Below are 20,701 nucleotides of genomic sequence, written 5' to 3'. Positions count from 1 at the left end.
TCTGTAGCATCTTATCTACAACAGGACAGAATCTAACTTTAGATGTAACAAATAACAGGTGAATAAACAGAGGAGGGTTGCAGTCTAAATGGGTCAAAGTTAGCATCCAATATTTAGAAGCAATAGACGAGTGCTGAGGGTGATAGACCAGAAAGGACGGAGGTAGGCTTGGCAGTTGCACTCTGTGGAGCTGCAGGATATCGAAGCACAGAAGACACCATCTTCTTTTTATCTTGTTGAGTTTTTGTCGAGTATAATCCATTGAGAAATGTGTCTGCCTTCAGCTTTCTGCAAAATATCTCAGCGTAGACACCTTTTCACATTACTGACTTCCAGATATTTTATCCCCTTGCCTTCTGCTCCCTACAGCTGATACTTTTTCCCCTCCTGCTGACAGCACCATCTCCCCTCCCCACATCTGGCCTTCACCCCCATCTCATTGCTTTCTTCGTTGGCTGCCCATTTATCTCCCTCTGTCAGCAGCAGTGGCAGTTGTAATATTCTTCTAGGCAGGTATTGAGTCCCAAGATGAGGAGGTGTGAGAAGACACAAAAGCACAACTGTCACTGACTGAACAGGAGGAGGAAGATGGATGGCGGGAATGGGAAGGCCATGCCCCAGAGGCTGGGGAGGCTGGCCTGTGTTTTTTAAAGGAGGTTTTCTATTCTAAGAAGCACACCTCCTTTATCCATATACAACCCCAATGTGAAGGTTTTAACTGGTGACATTTTAGAGACGTTGTGCTCTCATCTCTCTCCATCCCTGGATGGTGAGAAATAGTATAACACACACATATATATTTTAGCCTCATTATGGATCAAGAACCATCCAATATCTGCTCACTACATAATTGCCAGCTTATGTCCATTTTATATATTGCTCTCCTTTTTCTGGACCTCTCGATCAACTTGCCAATTTTTCCTCTTGCTACAGTGATACCCCATGTCTGGGCTTAGAGGTCTGGCCGTTCCCAGTGCCTAAACCTCTGCCAGATTTGGTTTTGAACCACGCCGTGCATCAGCATTTACTTTGAGGGCTGAGTGTGGAGAAGAGACAGGGATGGCTATTGGATGGCTAAGGCACAGATGTCTTCACGTTGTTGCCATTTATTACAATATCCAGAAATGTGGCAATACTTCTCTTGTTAAAGAAAGGCAAAGATTGACGCCATGGCTGTTGATGGCTTTTGTTCCCTGAAAGCTGACATGATCTGCCAGTATCATGGCCTTCCCAGCTTGCCTTTCAAAAAGGTAGTACAGGAGAGGCTAGATGTCTTCCGCACTAGCCTGTGAGCTCCCTTGTGTTAGCTTTCTTACTGTGCTTGGTTTGAGATGGTTGTTTCATGTGCAAATCAGCCCTTCATGTTGCTTGCCAATGCAGGTTCACCCAGTGTGGCTGTGTGGTTCTACTATGTGGTTCAGAGGGGCCCATGAGAAGGAAGGAAGGAGCCACTCTGTGACCCTGAATAAGGCTGTTTCCTGCTACCATCAGCAGAGTTCTACCTCCTTGTTTGCCTTTTCTCTCTCGGTGTAACTCCTGCTAGCAAAAGAAAACAGAGCAACTAGAAGTCGCTGTTTCTCCTGTTGTTTCTCTTTGCCCTTTTCATTGGTTTCCTGTGTTTAGGGTGTGCTTAAACCAGGCATTATCATGGAAGAAGAAGAAGAAGAAGAAGAAGAAGAAGAAGAAGAAGAAGAAGAAGAAGAAGAAGAAGAAGAAGAAGAAGAAGAAGAAGAAGAAGAAGAAGAAGAAGAAGAAGAAGAAGAAGAAGAAGAAGAAGAAGAAGAAGAAGAAGAAGAAGAAGAAGAAGAGATCCAGGATGCCCTTGGAACCTTTATCCCAGAGAAGGATTCAAAGGGCATTGTGGGTATTCCTCAGCTGTGCCTCCAGACTCACCATTTTGCCTCTGACTCTGCCCTTCTCCCAGTCAGTAATTTGTACCTGGCTCCAGCTATGGAAACTTGAGAGGCTAGTAAAAAAAAAAGAAAAGAAATGAAAAGAGAGAGAAAAGCCTGGACGAAGACAAAGGGCTTTGCAATGTTCCTTGTAGGATCTTAATTTCATGACTTAATAAATATCAGTATTTCAAGACGTGAAATGAGGCAAGAATAGAGAGTATTTATTTATTTATTAAACTTATATACCACCCATCTAGAGCATGTCTACTCTGGGTGCTTTACACACATATAAAAAAGAAATAAACTAAGAAGGTATAAATGAACTAAAGATAGATTATACACTTTTTTTGTGGGGGAGGGGAGAAGCAGAAACTTTTCCCTTCTTTCCATGGGCACCGTATTCTGTGCCTCTTTTTTCCTTGCGCAGAGCTTGCACTCATATCTCAGGGTGGGACAGATGGGAGACGGTGCCTTTTGCCTCAGAAGCCAAAACTTCTTGTTACATCTCTGATCAAAGGTAAAGGATCATTATAGTTCTTATTTCTTACAAATGTTGCTCTCTTTCTCACTCCTCACTTTATGCACCAAGCACACTTCTCTCCCTTTTCACTGGAAGAAGACGGTTGTATTTCTCTGGAGCTACTACAGTTCCCAGAATATGTACAGGGAACTTTGGCACTCTTCATGTGCCATGTCCAGTGGGGAAAGAAATAGCTTGTTTTGAAGAAGGAGATTGTAATCCATGAGATCTCCGAGTAAAATAAGTCTGGGAGTCTTAAAGATCCTATGAGACATTGCTGTTTTTGTTTTTGTTATGTTCTCCAGCACAGTCTCCTTCCCACAGATTAGTTTGGAAATGTACACAGAGAAAAGATTGGCCTCAAATGCTCCATTGTTAAGATGGCAAGATGCAAAGGGTAGGAAAAGGCAAGGGGTTCCTGTATCTTGCACCAGTTTGGCCCACAATCTAAGCTGGGAGAGATTCATCCCACCCCTTTGGGAATGAGCTGCACAGATGATGGACCGCCTTGGGTTATGAATGCAGAGGAGGAAATTTCCATAGGCGTTTCATAATATCATCAAAGCTACATTAGTTAAGACATGCTGCACTTGCCCAAATCCCTACCTTTACACAATACATAACAGTCCTCAAGAAGCTGACACTTGACATCTCTTGTCTATATGCTACAGATGTGGTCCTTTCCATCAAGGCCTCCATCCTGGTCTCCATAGGGATCCCTTAGCATACTAACAGCAAATTAAAGCTATTGCGCCCACAGTCCCCTTTAGCCCTCTGGCTTTAGCAATATTGTCTAGTGAGGATGTGGTCCCAAAGCTGCTGCCCTTGGTCACCTGCTCATCCCACTCATTCACTGCTTAGGATTCACTACATGGCTATGCTGTCTACCCAACTGCCTCTAGCAACCTGTACTGATGATCTCACCGCATCACCCAACCAAGGCTCTTCCTGATCCACCCTTTCCCCTGCCATGTTTCTCATTGGAGGGAGTCAAAGTCTCTCCTGATACATGCCCACCTCCTGTTCTCAACCTTGCTGTAAAAGAGAATAAAATCGCTCCAATCATCTCATAGATCCCATTCACAACACTGCTGAGGGGACGCAACAAGACTGAAAGGAAGGACGAACAGAGCGGCACAGAACCATTTTCACGCCATCCAGCTGCGTACAATGTCAGGTAAAGCCTGCTGGGTACTGTGGGAGCCAGATATACATTAGAGCTTGGAAAAAGTTTTTTTTTTAAATTTTATTTTGAGTTACAATTCTCAGAATTTCTGAGCCAACATGACTTGAGGCTGTACAGTCCACAAAAGTAACTGTGCCAAACTCTGAGATGCATCTCTTACTGCTCTGGAACCTAGCAGTTTTCTCTTCAAACATTTAATTATTTTTCTATGTAAGCCACTCTATTCACTGCTGTGAGCCAGGAGTGGCTGCATTCATGAGACCCCGTGGTTGAGTTTCCATTTGGTTTAGCAGCATAGTTGAGCCAGTGAGTTGTACCTTTTCTGGGTTAGCATGCCATGGGCTGCTTTTCAATTAGAAGATGGTACCGTTTTGGCAACTGGAAATGGAAGATGAAGATGAGCACCACAGAGCTTAGCATGGACATGTGACTTGTGTTTTATGGCGTGTGGTCTCATACTATAATATATATTTCATACATCTTACACAGAGTAAGATTGAGGATACTTAAGATTTACGAGTTCTAGTTGTCCACTAGAATGTTGTAATTTTAAAAGAGGGTTTAGTCATATTAGTCTGTGCTAGCATACTGGCAAAAACAAACAAAAAGAAAAAATAAAGAAGACAAAATGTATTATCAACAACTTTGAGTTTCTGATTTGGGGCCATGTATAAATGAATTTTTTTTTTTTTTGCCATGTAGTCCCACTCTTATATCTGAGGAAGTGGATTTGTCCTTGAAACCTCAACATTAAAATACTAATGTCTTTAAGATGACATTACATTTTTGTTTTCTTTATTTTAAAAAACATTTTGTTTGTTTGTTTGTTTTACTTAGAATATTGCTGTTCATCAGGCAGGGCAAGGGCAAAATAGGGGTTCCAAAAGCCAAGTATCGAACTGCAAAAGAAGGTGCCTCTTTGATTCCTGCCTAGTTTGCTTTTTTCAAGACCCAAACTGGAATTTGCGCACAGATCCTTCCGCATACAAATCTATATATATATTTTCTGTCACACACAGGCTTGATTTCAGCTATCAAATGTTGGATAGGAAAGTGGTATTTTTTAATTGTTGTGATGATTAAACCATTAAGAGTTGCTGCAAATTACTCAGAGGTCTACCAGTAAATCCCAATATTCTTTTTGCCTGCTCCTGATCTAGAATTATGAATAGGACTACCAGATTTAGGGGAGAATGGATCTAATTACAGAGAGTTACTGAGAAACCTTCAGATGTCCTTCTTTATGAAGCTTTACAGGGGGATGTATTGCATCTGCTTCTGTGGTAGCTAGTATGGAGAAAGGTTATAGAGTCAGAGGGACCGTGGCAAGAGAATATTTCTAATAAGAGCCAGAGACCAACAGAAGAGAGTAAATAATTTAAGGACTGCACACAATTATTAACGTAACACAATGCATTAATTAATTAAATCCTCTACTTATATTAAAAATGGTAATTAAATATTGATACCATGATGCAGAAGATAAGGATGGGATGTTGCCATCTCCTGAAGCTCCAGCCACTTGGGTTGGGCTCCCTCGATGACAGGAGCAATATTTTACCTGTTCTTGAAGAAGACGTGAGATGGAGACATGGTTCTTCCATTGGGGAACAACTCCGTCAAACCAGGTGGGAGCTGGGCACCCATTCTGCTTGGAGTGCTTTCCAGCAGAAGTGCCCAGTTGGCCACTATATTTAGTAGCTCTTATTTCAAACCAGTGAGCAAGACTGATATTACTGAATTGGGATGGCCACATGTCCATCCTCCAGCTGTAGGGCAACAAGAGGGTAAACCTCATTTTGATTGTATTGTCTATTAGAAGGACACTCCATGTCCACATCTGATTTAAAGATAAAGAAGCCAAAGGATGAGAGCAGGGACCTTGAAGATGCCCCTTCATCACAAGCACCTGGGGAGTAGACTGTATCCCACAAGTCATCTTGCCAAGGTCTTCTGCCCCTAAGTGAGTGTATTGTAATTCTGTTTAAATTATCATAATCATCATTAGCTTTATATCTGCAAACACACATCAGCATATATTGTATGAGGGTTTGGCTACACAGTAATATACCAGGGTTGGGGGTCAGAGTCAGTACAGTTGAATTTGATGCTTGTTCTGGTGACTACATGACATGAAGCTAATTCCAGGAAAAAAATAGACTGTTTCCATGGCTATCTGGTGCATTTTGATCTTCCAGCAGAGGCTCCTCATATTCTACCAATTGTGCACACACTGATTTTGTTTCAGTTTCTGCTGTGTGGTTGCCTGTCTTGGCCCAAAGGGGCAGTAGGGAGAGGTGATCCCTTTCCTTGGGAAAAGGAGCTGGGGTACCTGCACAGAGAGGGCAGTTCCTGCTTCTTCCAGCCTGATTCTCTCCCTGAAGTTCTTACGGCTGCTCTAGAAAGAGGTGATGTGCCAGTGACCACATTGCCATTGTTGGGTGGTGGCTGCAAAAACTCTCAGTTCGCCACATACAGGATCTACATCTGCTTCTTAGCATAGAGACTATCCAGTCTTGAAGTGGCCCAATTCAAGTAATGAAATATTGCAAGTCATGTAATATTACTTGTGTGGTAAGGTGAGTCTAGCTATGAATTTTGTTTCCCAAAGTGGAACCTACCAAGTGCGGCCCTTCTCCAGTCCCTCATCATCATTGGGACCAACACATGAAAAAGTTTCTGGGCCCCAGTTCTTGCCTTTATCTCTTCCATTGCCCCATCTGCCCTGCTGCATGGCCCTGCCCTAGCTATGAATTAAGGCTCTTATGAGTCCTTGTAACTAATATACAGTTTTTAACACAATGTAAATTGCAGCCACAGGAGCATGATCATTCTCATGACGGCAGTGAGTGCATTATCACAAGTGCAGCCAGCAGTCTGACCTTTTCCTCTCGTGGCGTGCTGGTTATGATGCAAAGCTCTAACACTACTTGGTCATTGCATTGTAAGCTACGTGTACAGAAATGCAGCTGACTGCGGATGAAAGAGTGTTTCTTTATGGGGTAAACAGCATGGTACTATGTTCTTTCTTTGAGCAGGGGAGCCACGCACACTTTACCAGCATATTTGGGTTCAAATAACATTTTGAATTTATACTAGGATGCTTTTTCACACCAGCATGCACCAAAGGAAATAAGATTTTTAAAATTTTAAATTACACTTTTAAACTAAACACATTAATAAAATACAACATTACATTTGCATTCTATTTACACAAATTACATGCAAAAATAATAATAATACAAAGCCATCATGAATGTGACTTCATTCAGCCAGGGGACCATTATATCTTTTTTTCTTAACCTCCTTATACATGACCTTCAAACCATCATTTAAGCATCCTCATATCCCTTCCAAAAATACATATAATCTTGATTCAGCTTTTCCCCTTTCCCTTTACCTGATACAGCATTTAAACATTCATTTCATACCTCGTTAAATCTATTTGTCTTTAACTCTCCTTTTTTTTTGAACTTGATTTCCAAAGTTTATCATTATTTGCAATATGAAACTGGAAAACCCAATTTTACTTCAATTTTTTTTGCAATGAGCAGTTGTGCTGCTGTTAATATATTCATTATCATTTCTTTTTTTTACATTACTTACATAATCATTTTCTATTAAAAATAATAATGCTATTTTGTTGATATTTCAATACTAAATTTCAATATTTCTCCAATCTCTTCAAAAACTTTACATCATACCTTTTGTACCACTTCACAATTTCACCATAAATGCAAGTATGTTCCCAATTCTTTATCACATCTCCAGCATTTCTTAGAATATTTAGCATCTACAATATTTAGTTTTACTGAAATTAAGTACCATCTCCATGTTATTTATACCCGTTTTCTTTTATACTAATTTATGTAATTTAAAAAACCCTTTTATTCCAAATTTTGTTCCAATCTTCTTCATCTACTCTCCCAACATCTGTCTCCCATATTGTTTTTAACCATTCCTAACTGATCCTCTTCTTTCTTCAAACATCTGTACAGTATACCCATTCTTCCTTCCTTTTGCCTTTCCTCCTTCAAATTATCCAGATTCTTTATAATACTTTCAAGTTTTGTCAATTTCCTATCTATAAATCTGAATTTCTCACTACAGTATATTTTATCTAGCGTTCCAGTTTCATTAAATTTAACCTACTTAATAGTTTCCTGCAAACCTAATTCTTAATTATTCCTTATTTTTAATTTTTCCTTCCAATGTATATACCTGTTTTCTTTTTAACGTGTTTTTCAGTTCCTTTCTCCTATATCTTGGGAAACTTTTCAGATTTACTACTGGAGTGAAAGGTGATATTCCAGGTCAAAATACTGGTCTTCATTCATTCCAGGTCATTTATTCCAGGTCTCTAATACATATTTATAAATGGGTTCCGGGTCTTTTTTATTGTTCTTTTAATGTTACTATTTTTTATTTATACCAGCAATTTTCTTGTAACTCTCCCGTTTCATATAATTCTTGTAACACTGTATCGTCGTTGTCGTTTAGTTGTTTATTCGTGTCCGACTCATCGTGACCCCATGGACCAGAGCACGCCAGTCCCTCCTATCTTCCACTGCCTCCCGGAGTTGTGTCAGGTTCATGTTGGTTGCTTCGCAGACACTGTCCAGCCATCTCATCCTCTTCGTCCCCTTCTCTTCTTGCCATCACACTTTCCTAACATCAAGGTCTTTTCCAAAGAGTCTTTTCTTCTCATGAGATAGCCAAAGTACTGGAGCCTCAGCTTCAGGATCTGTCCTTCCAGTGCGCACTCAGGGTTGATTTCCTTTAGAATTGATAGGTTTGTTCTCCTTGCAGTCCAGGGGACTCTCAAGAGCCTCCTCCAGCACCACAATTCAAAGGCATCAATTCTTCAGCGGTCTGCTTTCTTTATGGTCCAGCTCTCACTTCCATACATCACGACAGGAGAAACCATAGCTTTGACTATTCGGACTTTTATTGGCAAGGTGATGTCTCTGCTTTTTAAGATGCTGTCAAGGTTTGTAATTGCTTTCCTCCCAAGAAGCAGGCATCTTTTAATTTAGTGGCTGCTATCACCATCTGCAGTGATCATGGAGCCCAAGAAAGTAAAATCTGTCACTGCCACCATATCTTCCCCTTCTATTTCCCAGGAGGTGATGGGACCAGTGGCCATGATCTTAGGTTTTTTTGACGTTGAGTTTCAGACCGTTTTTTGCGCTCTCCTCTTTCACCCTCATTACAAGGTTCTTTAATTCCTCCTCCCTTTCTGCCATCAGAGTGGTATCATCTGCATATCGGAGGTTGTTGATATTTCTTCCAGTAATCTTAATTCCGGCTTGGGATTCCTCCAGTCCAGCCTTCCGCATGATGTATTCTGCATATAAGTTAAATAAGCCGGGGGACAATATACAGCCTTGTCGTACTCCTTTCCCAATTTTGAACCAATCAGTTGTTCCATATCCAGTTCTAACTGTTGCTTCCTGTCCCACATAGAGGTTTCTCAGGAGATAGATAAGGTGGTCAGGCACTCTCATTTCTTTAAGAACTTACCATAGTTTGCTGTGGTCAACACAGTCAAAGGCTTTTGCATAGTCAATGAAGCAGAAGTAGATATTTTTCTGGAACTCTCTGGCTTTCTCCATAATCCAGCGCATGTTGGCAATTTGGTCTCTAGTTCCTCTGCCTCTTCGGAATCCAGCTTGTACTTCTGGGAGTTCTCGGTCCACATACTGCTGAAGCCCACCTTGGAGGATTTTGAGCATAACCTTGCTAGCATGTGAAATGAGTGCAATTGTACGGTAGTTGGAGCATTCTTTGGCACTGCCTTTCTTTGGGATTGGGATGTAGACTGATCTTTTCCAATCCTCTGGCCACTGTTGGGTTTTCCAAACTTGCTGGCATATTGAATGTAGCACCTTAACAGCATCATCTTTCAAGATTTTAAATAGTTCAACTGGAATGCCATCACCTCCACTGGCCTTGTTGTTAGCCAGGCTTTCTAAGGCCCACTTGACTTCACTCTCCAGGATGTCTGGCTCAAGGTCAGCAACTACATTGTCTGGGTTGTCCGGGATATCCAAATCTTTCTGATATAATTCCTCTGTGTATTCTTGCCACCTCTTCTTGATGTCTTCTGCTTCTGTTAGATCCCTCCCATTTTTGTCCTTTATCATGTCCATCTTTGTGCAAAATGTTCCTCTAATATCTCCAGTTTTCCTGAACAGATCTCTGGTCTTTCTTTTTCTGTTATTTTCCTCTGTTTCTTTGCATTGTTCATTTAAGAAGGCCCTCTTGTCTCTCCTTGCTATTCTTTGGAAGTCTGCATTCAAGTTTCTGTAACTTTCCCTATCTCCCTTGCATTTTGCTTCCCTTCTCCTCTCTGCTATTTCTAAGGCCTCGTTGGACAGCCACTTTGCTTTCTTGCATTTCCTTTTCTTTTGGATGGTTTTTGTTGCTGCCTCCTGGATAATGTTGCGAGCCTCTGTCCAGTTCTTCAGGCACTCTGTCCATCAAATCTAGTTCCTGAAATCTGTTCTTTACTTCCACTGTGTATTCATAAGGGATTTGGTTTAGATTATACCTGAGTGGCCCAGTGGTTTTTCCTACTCTCTTCAGTCTAAGCTTGAATTTTGCTATGAGAAGCTGATGATCAGAGCCGCAGTCAGCTCCAGGTCGTGTTTTTGCTGATTGTATAGAGCTTCTCCATCTTTGGCTGCAGAGAATATAATCAATCAATTTCGATATTGCCCATTTGGTGATTTCCATGTATAGAGTCACCTCTTGTGTTGTTGGAAAAGAGTGTTTGTGATCACCAGCTTATTCTCTTGATAAAACTCTATTAGCCTTTGTCCTGCTTCGTTCTGAACTCCAAGGCCAAACTTCCCTGTTGTTCCTTTTATCTCTTGGCTTCCTACTTTAGCATTCCAGTCCCCTAGAATGAGAAGAACATCTTTCTTTGGTGCCAGTTCTAGAAGGTGTTGTAAATCTTCATAAAATTGTTCAATTTCAGTCTCCTCAGCAATTCTGGTTGGTGCATAAACTTGGATTATTGTGATGTTGAAAGGTCTGCCTTGGATTCGTATTGACATCATTCTATCATTTTTGAGATTGTATCTCATTACAGCTTTTGTCACTCTTTTGTTGACTATGAGGGCCACTCCATTCCTTCTGTTGGATTCTTGCCCATAATAGTAGATATGATAATCATCTGAGCTGAATTCGCCCATTCCTGTCCATTTTAGTTCACTGATGCCCAGGATGTCAATGTTTATTCTTGCCATCTCCTGTTTGACCACCTCCAGCTTCCCAAGGTTCATAGATCTTACATTCGAGGTTCCTATGCAGTATTTTTCTTTGCAGCATTGGACTTTCCTTTCACTTCCAGGCACGTCCACAGCCGAGCGTCCTTTCGGCTTTGGCCCAACCACTTCATTAGCTCTGGAGCTACTTGTACTCGTCCTCCGCTCTTCCTCAGTAGCATATTGGACGCCTTCCGACCTGAGAGGCCCATCTTCCAGCGTCATATCTTTTAGCCTTTTGTTTCTGATCATGGGGCATTCTTGGCAAAGATACTGGAGTGGAATTGCCGGTTCCTACTCCAGGTGGATTGCGTTTAGTCGGAACTCTCCACTATGTCCTGTCCATCTTGGGTGTCCCTGCACGGCATAGCCCATAGCTTCTCTGAGTTACTCAAGCCCCTTCGCCACGACAAGGCAGCAATCCATGAAGGGGGTAACACTGTATCACCCCATATTATTTCCTTCTTTTGCATTATAATATCTGGAATAACTCTTAAGTGGTTTGCTCTATAATATTTACTAACATTTGGTAGTCCTAAACCTCATTATTTGTGGTAAAGGCCACATCTTTTTATTTAATCCGGTTCTCCAAAGGGATGAAGTGTGGTGCTATGGCCCAGCTATTTGAATCGCAGTGATGGAAAAGCAGAACTGAGCTGATCTGCAAAGCAGATATTGGGCTGCTGTGGGGGTGCTGCTCTCAAGGGTGACTGGGGCCCATGATGCCAATTTCCTTCTCTCCTTTGTCTAGCATTCATTGCAGCAAGCCTGAGTGTACTGACATCTGATGGCTGCCCCTTCTCCCCTAGCCCAGTGGGAGCACCGTGTCTGCTGGGGACCAGTCCAGAATTTGAACACTATGGAGCTGAGGGACCACTGAAGCAAGGGGGCAGCTCCCAGTTGGCCAGGAAAAACCAGTGTGTGTCTGGTGTCACTGTGCAGCTGGAGATGAGGAGCCTTTGGGAAGAGTTCAACAGTCTAGGCACTGAGATGATTGTCACCAAGGCAGGAAGGTAGGTATGATACTCCAAATTAAAGAAAGAAAGAAAGAAAAGAGGCCATGAAGACTGGGAATCTGAGTTCAAAGGTTTGAACTCTGAGAGTGGCAAAACTGGAACTACGGCAATCTTTAACTTATTCCAGTGTAATGAAGATTAAGGGATTAACACTCCTTAATCTTTAAAAATTTTTAAAACTCAACAAAGCTTGGCTCCCAGCACTGAAAAATACAGCCTGCAAAAGGTCCACGAACTCTATGCAGCCACAAGGACCACTGATCACTACACACAAAAGACCAGCTAACGACACCCATCAATCAGTTACAGATAATCTCTCCTCCTTATCACAACAATAAACCACCCAAAAACTGATCACCACAATCACCCATCTCCTGAAAAGGACAAAAGCTGATCCCACAGCTATAACTACTCAACTCCCAAACAAACAGCAATAGAGCATGGACAGAGTTCTGACTCCTGTCTTCTGAAGATGCCAGCCACAGAGACTGGCAAAATGTTAGGAAGAACAACCTTCAGAACATGGCCAAAGAGCCCGAAAAACCCACAACAACCACGATTAACACCTGATTGCAATGCTAATAAGGCTGTTTAAGACAGTAGGTCAGTATGCAGGAAATGATCTCAGGAGACAGGGAAGCCAGAGACAACAGTAGAATAGGGCAGGCTGTCAGAATGTATGCCGTTGCCTCTGCCAGTCTTACAATTTCTAACATTACAGCTTTAATTGGTTAGAATGTTTCCCACCCAACAGTAATATAATTTGGCTGAAATCTTCATGCATAGCTAAGCAAATGATGTAACTTTTAGAGGCTAATTGCCCCAAGTTGCCAAATCATTATTGGCATTATTAGTTGCACACTGAGTCATACAAGTCAGTATGCAACAGATCATATAGTGACTTCTTAAGGCAATCTGACCCCAACAGTTGTGCCGTTTGTGTTGCACCTGCATAACTAGGAAAGAAGATTTGAGGAGTTCATAAGGTTGTGAGGTTTTTTTTTAAAGCTCAGTATAGTTGACAAAATATGTTTGTTTGTTTTTCTAGAACTGTTTGAGTCTCTGCTACGTATGTATGCCAGCGTGACAAAACTCTGCCTTTCATAACTCTGTAGGTCAGAACCAGGAGGAAGATCCAAATTTAGGTCAGGGGTTGGCAGCTAGCAGGTTTCTAGGTGAAGTCCCAGGACTATTATCATTGGCTATGCTGACAGGAGCTACAGTCTGACAGCATTTTGAAGACCTCATACTCCCCAGACCCGCTTTAGGCATTGTATGAGGAAGGTAAAGAAGTGGAGGTCCAAACTGTGCCTTCCCTTCCCTGGCAGGGTGAACTCTGGAGACTTTAGACCACAACTTCCATCAGCACAATTGATTCAGGCATGATGGGAGTGGAAGTCCAAAACATCTATAAAGTACCTTGTTGGGAATGCCTGCCTTATACCTTATGAGTTTCAGTATACCACCTACGTATAATGATCTGGTGATGTTTCTAGCCCCTAGGACAAGAGCTGTTGTGGAACTCCCACTACGGTGGGCAAGACACGCTGCCCTTCCCCATCCAGAAGGAAGCAGCTTGCTCAGTGCCAGTCTCGGCACTGGGCTTCTGAGCACCACGGACCATTGAAGAAAGAGACTCGCTGAAAGTCTGGTACTCAACTTTGTAGACCCTTCAGAGGTCCTGAAGCTCTAGGAAGCTTTCCTAAGTTTACTGATTGCCTATGGTAGCCATAAACCTGCAGCCTATCCTTTCCCTACCTCAAGTCATTGCAGATTTCTAAATCATTTTCTTCCCAGTGTAATGTGGAAGTGGAGGGGCCTTGGGAAAGCAGAATCATCTTGCAGACTCCTTTCTCCCTATGACAGGAGAATGTTCCCAACCTTCCAGGTGAAGATATCAGGCATGGATCCCTTGGCTGACTATGTGTTGCTCATGGATTTTGTGCCTTTGGATGACAAGAGATATCGGTAGGTGTCCAGACGACGGTCAATTTGCTCTGGGGATGCACGTTCTGAATGGTTTCTGCTGGTGTTAGGGAGTGTGCCAAGCCATCAGAGTGATTCTGAGAATTATCGTTCCAAAAAAATAACTTTTCCAAACTGTGTTTGGAAAATCTGTTTTCAGAGAAGATGAAACATTGTAATAAAGAAGGGGGCAGCCCTCCCTAAATACGAGCAAAATGAAAGTTCCTCATCCTTACACTGGAGTAACCTCTGCTCAGCCCACACCACTGGGATTAAGGTCAAAGCACTTCCACATTATGGAATTGAATACATCTCAGTCACTTCTTGTGTTTCGAACACTCTCCTTGAAAGGAAGCAAGTATTATTTAGACATGTTTTTAGTGAAGAAGCCTGAGGAAGCCTAATAATGAGATACAGCTCAGAGCATGCCCATTGCACCCAGGTAATCAAAGGATTAAGAACAGCACTACATTTTCCTGCATTGTGTAGGGATGCAGAAAGGAACAGGGAATCCAAAAAGTACACAGAGAAAACATATGAAAACATACTGCTGCCCAGAGTAGACCTTTGGTCTAGATGGGCGGGGTAGAAATCTAATAAAATAAGTAAATAATAAATAGGTTTATCAATACAGTATGATGTTTTGACTCAAATCGTCATACGCAGCTCAATCTGCAGAACGGGAATGAAGTCAGCAGCAGCAAGGAAGTTGCCACTGAATAAAGGCATCTTTTGGCAATCTTGGAATGCAGGCAGTTTTGTCCCATTCTATGCATGTCGCGTGCACCCTCCAATTGTCAAAGGAAGCCTTTAGTCAGCAGTAATTGCCTACTGCTTCTGCTCTTTCTCTGAGCGCTGGATGGGTCCAGGTCACAGTGTCCATACAAAATGGAGGATAAGGTTTCTGTATCTTTAGCAGATGTGTGGACAGGGCATTTCAGAAGGTGCAGAAGAAGAAGCTACACCTGCCAAAATGTCTTTTTCTATACAAATGCTGAAGATACAAAAGCCTTAACTTCCACTTCATGTGGCCAGTCAAATCTTGTCCTTGTCATGATGTTCTTTTTTGGGGACTGAAAACACTTCTTCATCAGTCATGTTGGGAAAGGTCTTTGTCTCTCTTCCATACAGATATGCTTTCCATAGCTCTGCTTGGCTGGTAGCTGGCAAGGCTGATCCAGCAACGCCCGGCCGTGTTCACTTTCACCCTGACTCTCCTGCCAAGGGAGGCCAGTGGATGAGGCAAATTGTCTCCTTTGACAAGCTGAAGCTCACCAACAACTTGATGGATGACAATGGCCATGTAAGTTATTGAAGGACTGGTGCATGGATAGCATCACCCTATAGTTTTAGATGGTACTGGACTTACTTGTATCTGGCAAATATTGGGAGTTTGTTGTTCGGCTGCAACTCCCAACATTCCTCCTCATTAGTCATGCAGGATAGGACTGACTGGAGTTGCAGTTGAACAACATCAAGCCTTCTATGGGACAATAAAGGTGTCTTGATGTGACTGGGCGGATAAATGGGAACAGTTAAACGAACATCTTTATGGTTTTATTAAAAGACCTCTTTTTTTATTTAATAGATCATCCTGAACTCCATGCACAGGTACCAGCCCCGCTTCCACGTGGTGGTAGTAGATCCACGTCCAGACAGTGAACGTTATGCCCAAGAGAATTTCAAATCATTTGTCTTCACTGAGACTCAATTCATGGCAGTGACTGCTTACCAGAACCACAGGGTGAGAGCACAACACTCTGAGGACATCTACCAATATTGTTGGTGAGGACTGACCTATAAGCAGAGGTCAGTGATAGTGCCCTGCAAAATGTGGCTGAAAGCTGATCAGTTGATCTGTATAATCACCCTCTGAAATCCTGTTGCTCAGTGGAGACTTGGGGAGTCCATTCTTCCCCAAGTTCCATTGATTCAGATGTGCCTACTCTAGTTGTGACTTACTATGCTGAAGTAAGTCACAAGAGCATGACCATTTGCATCAGCGAAGCTTACAGAAGTTGACTCACCAAATCTACACTGATTCAATTGCCCTACTCAAGTGTAACTTACTGTGCTAAGCAACAGGATTTCAGCCATCATATCCTTGGCTCTGGCACTCCAAACTGTGTAATATATTCCTAAGGCATCTTTAATGGTACTGAGATGATGATTGAACAAAAAGGTTTAATATTGTTGTGGACTGTAGCAAGTAGGAATGGGTGTGGGCTGAGGAGGTTCAGTTCCAGATTCCCACTTAGATATGAAACTCATGAGGCAGCCTTATCTTCCCCCTATGCTTTCTCACAGAATCAAGCTGCATGACACCAACATATGCGACCTTAGCCTCCTTTTGTGTGGGTGGTGAGTGGGGATGTGCTAAATAAATATGTATTAACATGTGTGCAGGAGCTCATAAGGTATAATGGATAGTGTCAGATTAGGAGACCTGGATTCAAATCCCCATTCAATCATGGCACTAATAAAACCACTCTGTAAACATCTCACATACCTTGGAAACTCTGTTAGGGCTGACGTAAATCAGATGGCACTTGATGGCACCTAACACACAAAATCTGTGCTTTTCCATTTTTCCTGAACATTCAGAATAGTCGTTTTAGTTTCACAACAAGTGGACACAGAAAAGGGATCTCTTTAATTAATGCCATATCACAGTGCTTAACATGATATCCGGTGTTGCCCTGGGGGAGTGGTAAAAACATCATGCCCCTCATAGGAAAGGGTGGTGGTGTGGAAGCTGTTCTCTATTTACAAACCCCTCACTCTCTTGGCAGATCACACAGCTGAAAATTGCCAGCAACCCATTTGCAAAAGGGTTCCGGGAGTGCGAGCCGGAGGATTGGTAAGTCAGTTGCCAAATTGCTGCCCGCTCAAAAGTGGTGGTGGTGGAAGGGCCAGTCTCTTACATGAGATGGCTGCAAATGGGCCAAACACATGTTCTCCCATTATAATACATATACATATCCAGAAGCAAGCACCCCTTAGTTCAATGGGAGATGGGAGTGTGTGGATAGGATGGCACTTGCTGGAATAATGTTGTCCAATAGCTGCCCTTACCCTCATCAAAGGTTACCATTGGCCTACTCAGATCCGGGTATCCTAGACCGTGGATTCTCCAAGATGTAGGGTTTTTTAAAAAAGATAAATTTCCAAGGTTCCTCTGCTCCTGATTACTGACAGAAAAGTACAGTAACTCCCAATAGATACTCAGATGCCAATTGCTTCATATTTTCAGGATTTTCTCTTTTCCTATCCCCAAAAAATACACACAAAAAAGTGGAACGCTCATTATGTTGCTAAACTGCTCTGTCTGCTATCAGCCAATTCTAGACTTTCCTTTTGTAGAATTTAGCACTGTTAAAACTATGTGGTTTTATCAACATGTGGTGATGAAACCAGGATGAAGCTCGTGTCAGCAGCCTTTATCCCACCCTGGAAGCCAAACAAAAATGAAGGATCTAGGAACTAAGAGCAGTAAATAAGAACAGGAGGAGCAGGGCGTGGGGGGAATAAATCCTACGAGCTCCCTCGACAAAAGAGACAGAGAACTTTCAGCCCTCCATGGTCTGGCCATTCCAACTTCCACACTCCATCACCATTATCCATGCCAGAGACGGGAGTTGTAAGCTGAAAAATCTGGGAAACCAAATAGTCCCACCTTCTTGCTTGGGAGGTCAGTTCTTCATTTTAATTCACACACTTTATCTATCACTGATGAACTCTGTATCATAATTCTCTCTGTCTCTCTTTCCCTGTAGGCCAGGTTTACCCGGGCAACTCTTAGGCTGCTTATCTCGGAATGGAGGTGCAGCTACCTTAGCCCAGCTGCAGGAGATCCCAGAGAAAGGTGAGATGGAAGGGGGAAAAAGATACTTCTTCTATATAGAGAACTACATTGGAAAGCACAGTCCCTATTCAGTCTATATGGAGAAAACAATTAGCCCTGTTCTACTGAGGTCATAGAGCCTCCCAATATCTGAACAGGCATTAGAGGGTTACATTGGACCAAAAAGATGCAGTGCTTGCTCTGAGACCACAGAGATACAACTCCTTTCTGAATATATGCTTTCTTCACACCCCTCCAGTTCTCACTGCAATGATGGTGGGCTGGTCATCAACCATCTCTGTCCACCACTGGACTCTTGTTCACCAGCTTCTCATGTTCTGTCCTCAAGATTGTTTGTATTTAACTTTTTCTTTTGTGTTTTTTTTGGGAGGGGTGGTTTTTGTTTTTCTTGAGCACAGAATTTAGTACTGGATGCAGCATTCAGTTGTAAATCTTAGCCCCCCCCCCATGTTTCTAGTCCATATGGGCGCAAATAGTAGCTTGAAAGCATAATTGTATCTAGAAATGACTGAAAGCAAGAGAAGCTGCTGAATCAGAGCTCCCATCGTTAGGAAGCAGCATCCCACTGCTCTACGTCTTTTACTTGTCCAGGTGGGTATTAGTAGCAGTGGTATAATTTATGGAGATTCATACAGTGGGGTGTTTCTTGAATCATAGCTGGATTTTTCTTTTTCAAATTCCACTGTATAAAAACTCTGGTCACAGTAATGCAATGCTCGTGAAGGTGGTTAAAATATCTCTTAGGCCTGGTGCCAAAAAGACAACTTGGCAACTTAATTCTGATAGAGTAAGGTAAAGGTAAAGGTTCCCTTGACAATTTTTTTGTCCAGTCGTGTTCGACTCTAGGGGGTGGTGCTCATCCCCGTTTCCAAGCCATAGAGCCAGCGTTTGTCCGAAGACAATCTTCCGTGATCACATGGCCAGTGCGACTTAGACACGGAACTCTGTTACCTTCCCACCGAGGTGGTCTCTATTCATCTACTTGCATTTGCATGCTTTCGAACCGCTAGGTTGGCGGGAGCTGGGACAAGCGACGGGCGCTCACTCCGTCGCGTGGATTCGATCTTACGACTGCTTGGTCTTCTGACCCTGCAGCACAGGCTTCTGCGTTTAGCCCGCAGCGCCACCACGTCTGATAGAGTACTGTACTTAAAACCTTCAAAGACATTTTTATTCCTGTAGTTTGAAGCATTTGAATCATATTGCTTAGATAGATGGGATAATCACATTCCACAATGTTATATATGTCCACTGAGAAACCAATATGGGAAGTTCCACACAATCTAAAGAAACTGTATGATAAGTACATGTGAAAGTTACTAAAATAATATGGAGTTTATTATTTATTTATTTATTTATTTTATTAGATTTATACCCCGCCAATCTCATATTTATACATCATAGTTTTCCTGCCCAAATGCAGAACTCTTGTGTTCATCCCTGTTAAACCCACTCTTTCCTCATGAAAACACAGTCCCTAGTCCTGGCATATCTTTCCTAACAACAGCCAGGCATTCACTCCCAGGATTCTTCTCTGTCGTCCTGGGCCACGATCTTCAACGGCAAGGAGTGATGGAATAACTATACATGGCCCATGGTCATTCCCCTTCTTGCCCAGAACCTCGTAATCACCTGCAATAAGTTGATGAGCCAGCAGCATTAAAAGAAAGGGTGGGAGACACAAGTATTTAGAAGAGAATGAACTGCACAGGGATGTGTAGCCTGCATAATTAACTTGTAAACCGCCCAGAGAGTGCTTGAAGCACTATGGGGCGGTATATAAGCAGCACGCTTTGCTTTTTGGTTTCTCGGGAAGGATCTTTCAAGCTCACTACAGCTACTTTTCCCTTTCCAGGGTTTACCAACAACCAGCATCTCCCTCCTCCCCTTCTTAGAGAAGCTTCGCAGCTCCAGCACCCACCTCTGGTGACACCAACCAGCCTCCCTGACATGTGCATTGCTCGGCGGCCCTTGAATGAAGCATCTGGGGCTCTGCCCTACAAGCATCTTTCCTATCACAGCATCTATGTGGGAGCTCGTTCACGGGCAGCACCATACACACTCCCCAGTAGCCGGGCGACCAGCTTCCATGCGCTCAACATCTACACAGCTGGAGGCTATGAACAATGAAGGACAAAAGTAGGATGGACAGATCAAGCCCCTCCCTACCCCCCTCCCTCCTCTGGCTGAATCTCCACATCCCAATTTCACCTTCCTTGTCTAGACCACTGCACTATCCAGCAAGGATATCATCATCCATGCCAGAGCTTGCCCTCCTCCGGAAACACCTGCAATTTATTTAAGCCATTTATTAACACCCAAGGCAAAAAAGTGACATTCTTAATCCATGCTCATCAATTCTATGGTGTCAGAACGTAGTTGGTGCAAAATCAGCTTCCTTCCAAAAGTATGAGAACCCAAACTGACAAGGAATATACTTTACTGAGTATATACTGAGCCTTCCATTTCCAGTTTGTGTCATTCCCCTTTGAAACATCCCACAAAGTAAAAGCAAGGTCCTGGGGTGATTTTCCCCTTCCCCAACCTCTGACATCCCTGCCCCCCAAGAAAACAGCCTGAAAAAGACTGGCTTCTGAAGATTGCCTCCCAGAAGCATCATGGCCTCTCAATTTTCCATCATCCCCTCTAAGGCCTGTTTTAGGTCTTAAAAGGCTCTTTTAAGAAACAGAAAGTGCCTGACCACTCAATTCTTTTCTTTGCCTTTCCAAAAGGTTCTTAAGGCCTAAACCCAACTCATCAGTTGTGAATTGGGTCAACAGTCCAGCTGGGTCTGCAGATGGCTTGAAGAACACAATGTCCATTTTGGAAAGATGTTTTTCGGAGTGCCACAAGTGGCTGACAGGCTAGGAGGCCACAAGTGGCTGACAGGCTAGACATGCCCATGCCTACTGTACAGCCTACAATTATAAACCAAGTCAACCAAGCCTCATGCACAGAAAACTGGTATACTCATGTGCACAGC

The 20,701-nt window shown here is 42.8% G+C and overlaps 1 protein-coding gene across 1 annotated transcript; it reads left to right on the top strand.

The window, feature by feature from the left end:
• Positions 1 to 3,585: 3,585 nt before the first annotated feature.
• TBX10 (T-box transcription factor 10) lies at positions 3,586 to 19,947 on the top strand. The gene is made up of 8 exons (XM_078387140.1): positions 3,586 to 3,592; positions 11,624 to 11,885; positions 13,755 to 13,856; positions 14,985 to 15,156; positions 15,442 to 15,597; positions 16,646 to 16,713; positions 17,630 to 17,718; positions 19,574 to 19,947. Exons 1-8 carry the CDS (start codon positions 3,586 to 3,588, stop codon positions 19,846 to 19,848), a joined length of 1,131 nt encoding a protein of 376 aa, XP_078243266.1. The 3' UTR covers positions 19,849 to 19,947.
• The last annotated feature ends 754 nt before the right edge of the window (positions 19,948 to 20,701 follow it).

The sequence above is a fragment of the Pogona vitticeps genome, chromosome 1 (genome assembly GCF_051106095.1).
Source record: "Pogona vitticeps strain Pit_001003342236 chromosome 1, PviZW2.1, whole genome shotgun sequence".
Taxonomy (NCBI): Eukaryota; Metazoa; Chordata; class Lepidosauria; order Squamata; family Agamidae; genus Pogona; species Pogona vitticeps.
Note: the sequence above shows the minus strand (reverse complement) of the source record. Positions and strands in the feature narration are given on the sequence as shown.